This window comes from Artemia sp. Qi Xiang Cuo, chromosome 6, assembly GCF_049724085.1.
Source record: "Artemia sp. Qi Xiang Cuo chromosome 6, ASM4972408v1, whole genome shotgun sequence".
Classification (NCBI taxonomy): domain Eukaryota; kingdom Metazoa; phylum Arthropoda; class Branchiopoda; order Anostraca; family Artemiidae; genus Artemia; species Artemia sp. Qi Xiang Cuo.
This window is the reverse complement of record NC_142799.1, coordinates 13,175,925-13,188,637: the sequence shown is the minus strand read 5'-3', so window position 1 is coordinate 13,188,637 and position 12,713 is coordinate 13,175,925. Positions and strand designations below refer to the sequence as shown.

General features: G+C 27.1%; 1 protein-coding gene across 2 annotated transcripts in view; it reads right to left on the bottom strand.

Moving 5' to 3' along the window:
* pcm (5'-3' exoribonuclease pacman) overlaps positions 1-12,713 on the bottom strand; it is a 221,926-nt gene that overhangs the window by 104,056 nt on the left and 105,157 nt on the right. For both annotated transcript variants that reach the window (XM_089090490.1, XM_089090491.1), the window contains exons 14-16: positions 10,548-10,818; positions 8,218-8,518; positions 218-413 (exon numbers count right to left, since the gene is read on the bottom strand). In XM_089090490.1, coding sequence (XP_088946616.1) covers positions 218-413; positions 8,218-8,518; positions 10,548-10,818 — 768 coding nt within the window. The remainder of the gene's footprint in view (positions 1-217; positions 414-8,217; positions 8,519-10,547; positions 10,819-12,713) is intronic.

Sequence of the window (12,713 nt, the reverse complement as noted above, 5' to 3'; positions counted from 1 at the left end):
AGCAAAGTACCGCAAAAATAATAATAATAATAGCACTAGTTATAATAAAAAGAAACACCAACAAAAAATCAAAGAAAGAAATCAAGCAATTACTTTATCTAGAGCTCAGAAACATAGCAAACGAAAAAGAGAATAATAACGTTAACAATAATAAAAAAGAGACACACATACAACAGGAGGAAAAGAATTAAACATAAACTAGAAACTACCAACTAACCTTGTACAGAATTTTGGGCTTAACTTTGCTTCTACTTCTAGAAATGGCCCGACCATGGGCATGTAATTCTGTAACTACTTCTTCAATATTCTTCACGGCCGTTGCACTTAAACAAGGAGTCCCACAAGGCTGCCTTTCAATTTTGTTACATGGTAAATTTGCCACCCATTGAGCTAGCTTCTTCGTCTTTTCTTCCCTATCAGGATTTATCATGTTCTTACGACTCATATTTCAATAAAAAAAGGAGAAAGAACAAAGGAGAAAAATTGAGGGAGAGTGAGAGTACCCCCCCCCCCCTCCCTATCTCTCATTTATAGAAGGGTAAACATTTCGACACTTTTGAATTTTCAAATCTGCAAATACTACAAGGGAAAGGGTTTCAAACCCAAAACAAACAGCAATTGCTCTGAATACGAGGAACACTGTAGTGCCCAAAAATCCTAAGCTGTTTATCACGAAGTTTACTCTCCAGTTTACTGAAAACTTAGACTAATGCAGCACATAAAAACAGTTGTTAATTGAATACATTCTAAAAATCTTCAACTTTCAGCACATTTGAATCACTTTCAACTATTAACGAATTTAACACATTCGAATTAAATATTAAACTGTCAAAAACAATGTTTACTTTAAAACTATGTATGTTATTCCACACAAAGATAATGAAGCATGATCATTATTTAAAAATTCGGGCTTTCAAAAAAAAAATTAAATGTTAAAAATAAGCATTAACTCTAGCAAAGAAAAAGTTGAATTTTAGCGTGAATGACCGGGGGCCATTTCGAGGTTTCAGTAGCCTCCCTCAAATTTATGGTGCTTATTCTTCCCTTTAAGGCTTAAAGTCGCTCTTTGTATCATATAAAAAAAATACAATTAATTTCTCTTCGTATTTAATTTTCTTTTACATTTTTTTTTATTGAGAGGAGCTGTTTTCCTTAAACATTTATTTGTTAGTAATTTCTCTTCGTTTTTAATTTTCTTATAATTTCTTATTTTTTATTGAGAGGAGCTGTTTTCATTAAACATTTATTTGTTATTAATTTCTCTTCGTTTTTAATTTTTTTATAATTTATTTTTTTATTGAGAGGAGCTGTTTTCCTTAACATTTATTTGTTATTAATTTCTCTTCGTTTCTAAATTTCTTACAATTTCTTCTTTTTTTTTATTGAGAGGAGCTGTTATCCTTAAACATTTATTTGTTATTAATTTCTCTTCGTTTCTAATTTTCTTACAATTTCTTCTTTTTTTTATTGAGAGGAGCTGTTATCCTTAAACATTTATTTGTTAGTAATTTCTCTTCGTTTTTAATTTTCTTATAATTTCTTATTTTTTATTGAGAGGAGCTGTTATACTTAAACATTTATTTTTTATTAATTTATCTTCGTTTTTAATTTTTTTATAATTTCTTTTTTTATTGAGATTATCTGTTTTACTTAAACATTTATTTTTTATTAATTTATCTTCGTTTCTAAATTTCTTACAATTTCTTCTTTTTTTTATTGAGAGGAGCTGTTATCATTAAACATTTATTTGTTAGTAATTTCTCTTCGTTTTTAATTTTCTTATAATTTCTTATTTTTTATTGAGAGGAGCTGTTTTCCTTAAACATTTATTTGTTATTAATTTCTCTTCGTTTTTAATTTTTTTATAATTTCTTTTTTTATTGAGAGGAGCTGTTTTCCTTAACATTTATTTGTTGTTAATTTATCTTCGTTTCTAAATTTATTACAATTTCTTCTTTTTTTTTATTGAGAGGAGCTGTTATCCTTAAACATTTATTTGTTATTAATTTCTCTTCGTTTTTAATTTTTTTATAATTTCTTTTTTTATTGAGAGGAGCTGTTTTCCTTAAACATTTATTTGTTATTAATTTCTCTTCGTTTCTAAATTTCTTAAAATTTCTTCTTTTTTTTATTGAGAGGAGCTGTTATCCTTAAACATTTATTTGTTAGTAATTTCTCTTCGTTTTTAATTTTCTTATAATTTTTTATTTTTTATTGAGAGGAGCTGTTTTCCTTAAACATTTATTTGTTATTAATTTCTCTTCGTTTTAATTTTTTTATAATTTCTTTTTTTATTTAGAGGAGCTGTTTTCCTTAACATTTATTTGTTGTTAATTTCTCTTCGTTTCTAAATTTCTTACAATTTCTTCTTTTTTTTTATTGAGAGGAGCTGTTATCCTTAAACATTTATTTGTTATTAATTTCTCTTCGTTTCTAATTTTCTTATAATTTCTATTTTTTTTATTGAGAGGAGCTGTATTTCTTAAACATTTATTTTTTATTAATTTCTCTTCGTTTATTATTTTCTAATAATTTCTTATTTTTTATTGAGAGGAGCTGTTTTCCTTAAACATTTATTTGTTATTAATTTCTCTTCGTTTCTAATTTTCTTATAATTTCTATTTTTTTTATTGAGAGGAGCTGTTTTTCTTAAACATTTATTTTTTATTAATTTCTCTTCGTTTATTATTTTCTTTTACATTTTTTTTTATTGAGAGGAGCTGTTTTCCTTAAACATTTATTTGTTATTAATTTCTCTTAGTTTTTAATTTTCTTATAATTTCTTATTTTTTATTGAGATGAGCTGTTTTCCTTAAAAATTTATTTGTTATTAATTTCTCTTCGTTTTTAATTTTTTTATAATTTCTTATTTTTTATTGAGAGGAGCTGTTATCCTTAAACATTTATTTTTTATTAATTTCTCTTCGTTTCTAATTTTCTTATAATTTCTATTTTTTTTATTGAGAGGAGCTGTTTTTCATAAACATTTATTTTTTATTAATTTCTGTTCGTTTATTATTTTCTAATAATTTCTTTTTTTTATTGAGAGGAGCTGTTTTCCTTAAACAGTTATTTGTTATTAATTTCTCTTCGTTTTTAATTTTTTTATAATTTCTTTTTTTATTGAGAGGAGCTGTTTTACTTAAAATTTATTTTTTATTAATTTCTATTAGTTTCTAAATTTATTAAAATTTATTATTTTTTTTTATTGAGAGGAGCTGTTATCATTAAACATTTATTTGTTATTAATTTATCTTCGTTTCTAATTTTATTACAATTTCTATTTTTTTTATTGAGAGGAGATGTTTTTCTTAAACATTTATTTTTTATTAATTTCTCTTAGTTTATTATTTTCTAATAATTTCTTATTTTTTATTGAGAGGAGCTGTTTTCCTTAAACATTTATTTGTTATTAATTTCTCTTCGTTTCTAATTTTCTTATAATTTCTATTTTTTTTATTGAGAGGAGCTGTTTTTCTTAAACATTTATTTTTTATTAATTTCTCTTCGTTTATTATTTTCTTTTACATTTTTTTTTATTGAGAGGAGCTGTTTTCCTTAAACATTTATTTGTTAGTAATTTCTCTTCGTTTTTAATTTTCTTATAATTTCTTATTTTTTATTGAGAGGAGCTGTTTTCCTTAAACATTTATTTGTTATTAATTTCTCTTCGTTTTTAATTTTTTTATAATTTCTTTTTTTATTGAGAGGAGCTGTTTTCCTTAACATTTATTTGTTATTAATTTCTCTTCGTTTCTAAATTTCTTACAATTTCTTCTTTTTTTTATTGAGAGGAGCTGTTATCCTTAAACATTTATTTGTTATTAATTTCTCTTCGTTTCTAATTTTCTTATAATTTCTATTTTTTTTATTGAGAGGAGCTGTTTTTCTTAAACATTTATTTTTTATTAATTTCTCTTCGTTTATTATTTTCTAATAATTTCTTATTTTTTTATTGAGAGGAGCTGTTTTCCTTAAACATTTATTTGTTATTAATTTCTCTTCGTTTCTAATTTTCTTATAATTTCTATTTTTTTTATTGAGAGGAGCTGTTTTTCTTAAACATTTATTTTTTATTAATTTCTCTTCGTATTTAATTTTCTTTTACATTTTTTTTTATTGAGAGGAGCTGTTTTCCTTAAACATTTATTTGTTATTAATTTATCTTCGTTTTTAATTTTCTTATAATTTCTTATTTTTTATTGAGAGGAGCTGTTTTCCTTAAACATTTATTTGTTATTAATTTCTCTTCGTTTTTAATTTTTTTATAATTTCTTTTTTTATTGAGGAGCTGTTTTCCTTAACATTTATTTATTATTAATTTCTCTTCGTTTCTAAATTTCTTACAATTTCTTATTTTTTTTATTGAGAGGAGCTGTTATACTTAAACATTTATTTGTTATTAATTTCTCTTCGTTTCTAATTTTATTATAATTTCTATTTTTTTTATTGAGAGGAGCTGTTTTTCTTAAACATTTATTTTTTATTAATTTCTCTTCGTTTATTATTTTCTAATAATTTCTTTTTTTTATTGAGAGGAGCTGTTTTCCTTAAACAGTTATTTGTTATTAATTTCTCTTCGTTTTTAATTTTCTTATAATTTCTTTTTTTATTGAGAGGAGCTGTTTTCCTTAACATTTATTTGTTATTAATTTCTCTTCGTTTCTAAATTTATTAAAATTTCTTCTTTTTTTTTATTGAGAGGAGCTGTTATCCTTAAACATTTATTTGTTATTAATTTCTCTTCGTTTATAATTTTCTTATAATTTCTATTTTTTTTATTGAGAGGAGCTGTTTTTCTTAAACATTTATTTTTTATTAATTTCTCTTCGTTTATTATTTTCTAATAATTTCTTATTTTTTATTGAGAGGAGCTGTTTTCCTTAAACATTTATTTTTTATTAATTTCTCTTCGTTTCTAATTTTCTTATAATTTCTATTTTTTTTATTGAGAGGAGCTGTTTTTCTTAAACATTTATTTTTTATTAATTTCTCTTCGTTTATTATTTTCTAATAATTTCTTATTTTTTATTGAGAGGAGCTGTTTTCCTTAAACATTTATTTGTTATTAATTTCTCTTCGTTTTTAATTTTTTTATAATTTCTTTTTTTATTGAGAGGAGCTGTTTTACTTAAAATTTATTTGTTATTAATTTCTCTTCGTTTCTAAATTTCTTAAAATTTGTTCTTTTTTTTTATTGAGAGGAGCTGTTATCCTTAAACATTTATTTGTTATTAATTTCTCTTCGTTTCTAATTTTCTTATAATTTCTATTTTTTTTATTGAGAGGAGCTGTTTTTCTTAAACATTTATTTTTTATTAATTTCTCTTCGTTTATTATTTTATAATAATTTCTTTTTTTTATTGAGAGGAGCTGTTTTCCTTAAACATTTATTTGTTATTAATTTCTCTTCGTTTTTAATTTTTTTATAATTTCTTTTTTTATTGAGAGGAGCTGTTTTCCTTAAACATTTATTTGTTATTAATTTCTCTTCGTTTTTAATTTTCTTATAATTTCTTATTTTTTATTGAGAGGAGCTGTTTTCCTTAAACATTTATTTGTTATTAATTTCTCTTCGTTTTTAATTTTTTTATAATTTCTTTTTTTATTGAGGAGCTGTTTTCCTTAACATTTATTTATTATTAATTTATCTTCGTTTCTAAATTTCTTACAATTTCTTCTTTTTTTTATTGAGAGGAGCTGTTATCCTTAAACATTTATTTGTTATTAATTTCTCTTCGTTTCTAATTTTCTTATAATTTCTATTTTTTTTATTGAGAGGAGCTGTTTTTCTTAAACATTTATTTTTTATTAATTTCTCTTAGTTTATTATTTTCTAATAATTTCTTTTTTTTATTGAGAGGAGCTGTTTTCCTTAAACATTTATTTGTTATTAATTTCTCTTCGTTTTTAATTTTTTTATAATTTCTTTTTTTTATTGACAGGAGCTGTTGTCCTTAAACATTTATTTGTTAGTAATTCTCTTCGTTTTAATTTTCTTATAATTTCTTTTTTTTTATTGAAGAGAGCTGTTTTCCTTAAACACTTATTTGTTATTTATTTCTCTTCGTTTTTATTTATCTTATAATTTCTTTTTTTTTATTGAGAGCTGTTCTAAGTTTCTAATTTTCTTATAATTTCTTTTTTTTTATTGAGAGGAGCTGATTTCCTTAAACATTTATTTGTTATTAATTTCTCTTCGTTTTTAATTTCCTTATAATTTCTTTTTTTTTATTGAGAGAGCTGTTTTCCTTAAACATTTATTTGTTATTAATTTCTCTTCGTTTTAATTTTCTTATAATTTCGCCTTTTTTTATTGAAAGGAGCTATTTTCCTTAAACATTTATTTGTTATTAATTTCTCTTCGTTTTTAATTTCCTTATAGTTTCTTTTTTTTATTGAGAGGAGCTGTTTTCCTTAAACATTTATTTGTTATTAATTTCTCTTCGTTTCTAATTTTCTTATAATTTCGTTTTTTTTTTTAATTGAGAGGAGCTGTTTTCCTTCAACAAAAAGTCGGAAAGTTAATTGTTAATTCACTCTATTTAGTGAGAATGAAATGTATAGAATCTAGCTATACTTTAGGGTTTATATATTTTATGATCAATCAATTCAGCCCTCCACCCTTAACGTCGCATTGATATTTTATCTTAACCAAAATAAGACATCTGAAATTGTTGCTGTTTTCGTTCCTTGCTGGAAAATATTGATTTTTTTTGCACTTTATTTACTATATGTTGTAATCAAAGCTGGAAACACTTCTACTTTCCTTTCATATTTTTTTTTCTTTGAAAAATTAGTTATTATTCATGTTTAACTTCAGCTATTCTTTTTAAATATACGTGTAAGAACTAAATGCGCCACAACATTCAGCTTGTCGCTGAAGGGTGAATGGTCGTGTAATAGTTATGACAGTGTTTGATTTGCTGTTTATTTGTCAGTACGCATGAAATGGCAGAATTCTTCATTTGTTACCCCTTTTCTCTAAGCAAGAAACTAGAAATCAAGATTTTATACAAACGACAAAGTTTCCTACTTATTTGTAGGATTGGGACCAACTACATATTGGGACCAACGGTTTGAAACGGTCATGCACCCACCTGTATTTCGTCTTTTTTTGCAATTTCTCTAATAAATTTTACGTCTTTTTTTACTTTAATTCATCTACAACATTACCTCCGCCTCCCCCAAAAAATTTCCAAACCGTTCATACATGGACAATACATGGGACCCACACTAACAGATGCCTATTTCGATCTTTTTAAAAGAAACAACATGCCTGATTCCACGCCCTACCCTAATAGGAGGATCATTGCCTATGGCAACAGTGGCGCCCTTTAATTTCAAACAAATAATCTAGTCTCCCATTGAAAGTTAATATACAGCTATATAATGTGATACGTAGGACTCCCATAGATGTTACGACAATATGCGTTTCTCGTTTATTTAGAATCGCAATGCAAAGTCAAGTCGCATTAAGAACGGGAATTTTTAGGAACGGAAATCTATTGTAAAGGGCATTTTGATAATTTTAAAATCTTTGGATAAGTCAGAACTGTTTACTGATATTTGTAATTTACCACATATTTTTAAGTCACATCAATCTTAGTAGGTTGAATTGAGTTAAACTTCTAGCTTTAACTTGTAGCAATTTCATTGAAAAAAAGTAAAAAAATGCTCTCCACCTAGATTTTGAAGAGCATTATTGCCCTCCCCCAATAATTTTTTGAAAGTTAAATAGCTGATCCCCTCCCCTCAGGTAGAGGCAAACAAACAAAATGGTTTTAAAACCAAAATCAAATTCTATCTTTTCCCATAAGCAGCTCAAATCGGTCATATAGCTTTAGAAGACTTGCTGAATTTGGCGGTGTCAATTTAATTAAAATCGTACGCCTTTTGGGATGTTTTTACTCTTTTTCCAAAAATTTTGAAAATTGGTGTATGCTAATAAATTTTAGTAATTTTACATATTTGGATTCAACACAGAAACTAGATTATTCTGCAGTACTTTTGATAATAAACATCCACTTTTTAGATTTCTGCTTGGTGTGGACGGGGTTTAATTATAATTCATTACATTAACCCTTTGACACAGGTCAATGAAGCAGGCGAATAAATGGTCAACAAAATATTGAGGGTTAAACATACCATTTTGAATGGTTAACGATTTAAGAAAGCATGCTAAAAAGAATCAAAAATAAAAACAGAAAGACTTACGTATTATCTGGGAATATTTCATTTGCCTTGTATACATCAGCCCCACAGTTGTTTCCAACATGTTCAATGAATTCAGGGAATTTAATAATCATGTCTTCAATAGCGCCTTGAGTTGTATATGAATAACGCCAATCGCCATCTACTTTCCTTGTCCACCCAGGGACCTCTTCCTGCAATTTGTTATTTTTCAAGTTCATACCAACATTCATCTTCTTCTGATTAGCGATGACTATGTAAACTGTGCCAGTTAAGCGAGAAAGTAAATGTGAAGATATCCCAAGTTCACGAGCCAAGACAAATCCTGCAAATTTACAGAGAATAAATATTGCGTTAAAGTAAAACAGACATGAAAAAAGAAAAAAAAAATAGAAAAAAATACAGTTCTTCCCAAAATACATCCCAAAAAGGCTGACTTTTTTGTTAGGGCACGGGTATCCCAAATATAAGGCCTGAGAATAATCCAACTTGATTGGGAATGCGGGCATTCCTTTTAGGTCCCCTAAAAAGGGCCAAATTTTTCCGACCAAATTATTTCCTGAAGTCCTACGCCATATAGACTTCAATAAAGGAGAACATAATGGAAAGAAAAATTGATTCTTCCCATAAATGGACCACAAAAAGGGTTAATTTTTTTTTTTTTTTGTTAGGACACGGGTCACGTAAATATAAGACCTCTGAATGATCCAACTTGATAAAAATCTGAAAGCTCTTGGATAAAAGAGACCTTAGCTCACAAGAAAAGAAAAACAAATATTAGTTTGCCAGAAAACTGAACGACACGAAGGCTCTAATCTTAAATCCCTCGCCATGTGGACCAGTTTAGGGGCAAGGATCCCTACAATTCTGGATAGTTGAATGAAAAAGAACCAAAAGAAAATTATTAAAGAATCAGTAGAATCAATAAAGCGCAAATAACACTCTAGCGTTTAGAGGGTTTAAGGGGGCGGTAGATAATTTCTGTTTATTTGGGACAATTCCTGTTTGTTTTAGCTTTAAATTGATTATTCATTTTAATTTATCTTCATTTTGCAATCAATTAATTTATCCACAGTTGTGTCTTATTCTTTATGTTTGTTGTGATTATTCATTTGGATTTCTACCGTCCTCGGCATCATTCATTTGTTTAAAATAATTTCTTTGTGATTTAAGTTGGTTTAAATTATTATATGACTTAAATCTGCTCATTTTAGGTTTTAATCGGGCGTTTTACCTTTCTTTTAAATGAATAAAGAGACAAGAATCTTTTTTTTAGTACTTATTAATTAAACGAAACACAGCCGAGGAGTTTGCTGAATGTAAGATTTAAAAAAACCGGTTTGATAGCGACGAAGACTAATGACGGGTGACAGAATGCATTGGACTTGTATAATTTGGGCAATATATTTGCACATTAAGGGGGGGGGGGTAGGTTTGGTTGGTGCAAATATATAGCCCCAATTAAATTATTATGTAAACTAAAGGTTATAATGAAGGTTATATTTTATTAGGATAAATTTAACTTCACTTCTTGTGTGTATTTCGTTTAATTAGCCATAAAATCAAATGACGGGTGATAGAATGCACTGGACTTATATAATTTGGGCTATATATTTACACATTAGGGGTGGGGGTTAGGTTAGTTTAGGGGCGCTATCTAAATACTTAACCCCCCCCCCCCCCAATGAGTAAATATATAGCCCAAATTATATTACTGTATAAAATAAAGGTTATATTTCATTAGGATTAACCTAACTTCACTTCTTGGGTGTGTTTCGATTAGTTAGCCACGAAGTCAAATGACGGGTGACAGAATGCATTGGATTTGCATAATTTGGGTTATATATTTCCACATTAGGGGAGGGGTAGATTAGTTTAGGAGCGCTGTCCAAATACTTTACCCCCAACGTCTCTAATGTGCAAATATATAGCCCAAACAATTATATAAACTAAAGGTTATATGAAGGCTATATTTCAGTAGGATTAACCTAACTTCACTTCTTGGGCGTGTTTCGTTTAATTAACAAGTACTCTTTTTTTTTATCAAATTCTACTACCACTACACCTAGTAATTCACTGCAGCACCAAGCCGCTTAAGTTCCACACATCTGTGCATTCTCCTCCTGCATCCCAATATATTCAGAGCTTCCACCCCTACAGACCCTACCAGCGAGTCCAAATTTCCCTTAAATCCTTCCTTACGGCCTCTTCCCAGCTCATTTGGGGACGACCTGCTTTTCGTTTGGCCTTGCATGGATAGCCGAACAGGACAACTTTATTCAAATAGATAAAGAATAAGTGAGATACATTAAGATATATTAAGTTAAACAAAAAGAAAGAAGAAAAATCAATACCTTTGGCATAATCCTCATTTTCCCAATCTTTTTTAAATCTAGGCAGAGGATGGTTTTCCATTTCGACGCGGATTTTCCCTTTTTCATTTTCAAGGTGTTCCAGAACCCGGGCTGGAGCTCCGTAGAAATCTTTAGTCATAATGAAGCATAAGGAGCCAATCGGAAACAGTTCATCAAGGGTCTTAAATTTAGGTGAACCTTCTTCAGCCACTAAAATATCTTCTTTATTCAGTGTCGTTTGTAAAGCCACCGGCGTTATATCTTTTGCCCACTAAAAAATTATATACATATATATATATAAATATATACATATATATATATATATATATATATATATATATATATATATATATATATATATATATATATATATATATATATATATATATATATATATATATATATATATATATATATATATATATATATATATATATATATATATATATACAGAAACTTAAAGCTAATTATAAAACTAATTGGAGCATCCACTCTACTCGCCTGATCTTGCTCCATGTACCTATTTTTCGTTTCCTAAGGTTAATAGTGCGTTAAAAGGAGCAGGCTTTGTGTCTGTTGATGCAGTGAAGAATATATATATATATATATATATATATATATATATATATATATATATATATATATATATATATATATATATATATATATATATATATATATATATATATATATATATATATATATATATATATATATATATATATATTTATAAAAAAAAAAAGAAAAAAAAAACAAAAAAACTGTCGTCCTAATCCAGCAATTGAGACAAATGTGCACTTGAACGAGGCTTTTACCTTACCCATCTATCCAACTACCTAGGACCAAACAGTATACCCGAACCGTCAACCAAATAGAAAAGTCCAAATCCATGCAAAGTTGTCATCAATAAATATAAGTCGTTGTAAATTTACCAGCAAAAGCACCTTAAATCTAGTAAAATATTTCCAAGTAGAACCTTCCATTTAGGGCTCATCAGAAGAAATGCCACCTGCCTTAACGGGTTTCGAGGTTTTACATTCTTTACCCGGCACGGTGGAGCCTCTACCATAAGATCTATATGGTAACCCTATGTCAGGTAAAACTTGTGAAATACATGCATACTAGTCAAGCTATTAAAAATTACATATAAAAAGTGTTTCAATGTTTCCATAATAAAATCCCAGAGGTCACTGAACGAGACCATTCTGGAACAAATGAAGACATTTCCAGATGTATCTTTTATTGGTATCTAGAACCAATTACCAATTTAAAGATCCACAAACTTGATTGAAAACCCCCTACAAACTCAAACTTCTAAAAAAAGAAAAGCGCAAGAGAAATTATATTAAAATATCATTCAGTATTTCTTAATATTTTTTTGTATATTTATTTAAAAGTTCACGATGCATGAAGCTAAATTTTTTGAATTGCCAACTAATTTTTTTGGCAGAAAAACCTCGTAAGATAAGTTTTATCAGTATATATATATATATATATATATATATATATATATATATATATATATATATATATATTCTTCACTGCATCAACAGAACCAAAGATTTTGTATCAAGCTTTCTTAAAGTTGTAAGTTTACTATCAACTTTCAAGTTCTTTTTAGTTTCTTTGAACCTCGTACCGCTCTCTCGTTTTTTGGTTGGTATTTATTTTTGACAACTTATTTGTTTTTATCTTTGACTACCTTTTGAAGTATTTTTTTTTTGCCTTAATTGACAAATATTTTTATTGTTCCCTCTTGATTTTATGTTTATGTTTTTGCATTTTTTAAACCTCTTATTTATCTTGTGTCAATTTTGGCATTGTCTACTTTAAAATTCATTCTGACAAAGAACCATATTGCATTAATGACCAATTTTAGTTATCGTTTATGTTCATACATTATATCTACATCTTTTAAGGTTTAGGGTCAATTAAAGTTTCATCTTGGCTGTTACCGTTGCTTAGAAAAATTCCTACTTTCCCCTTAAAAGTTTAAACATAAGTTAATTGCTTGACCAAGTAACTAAAATTGTTGAAGTCGGCAACTAAATTGCTGTGACTAGTGAATGTTGTTCAGGTTCGTTGAACATGTAAGCGTTGAAAGTTTTGCGAGGGTTAGGTAGCATTACTCGTCCATGGTAGTAGCCTACTTTGGGAACACGGACG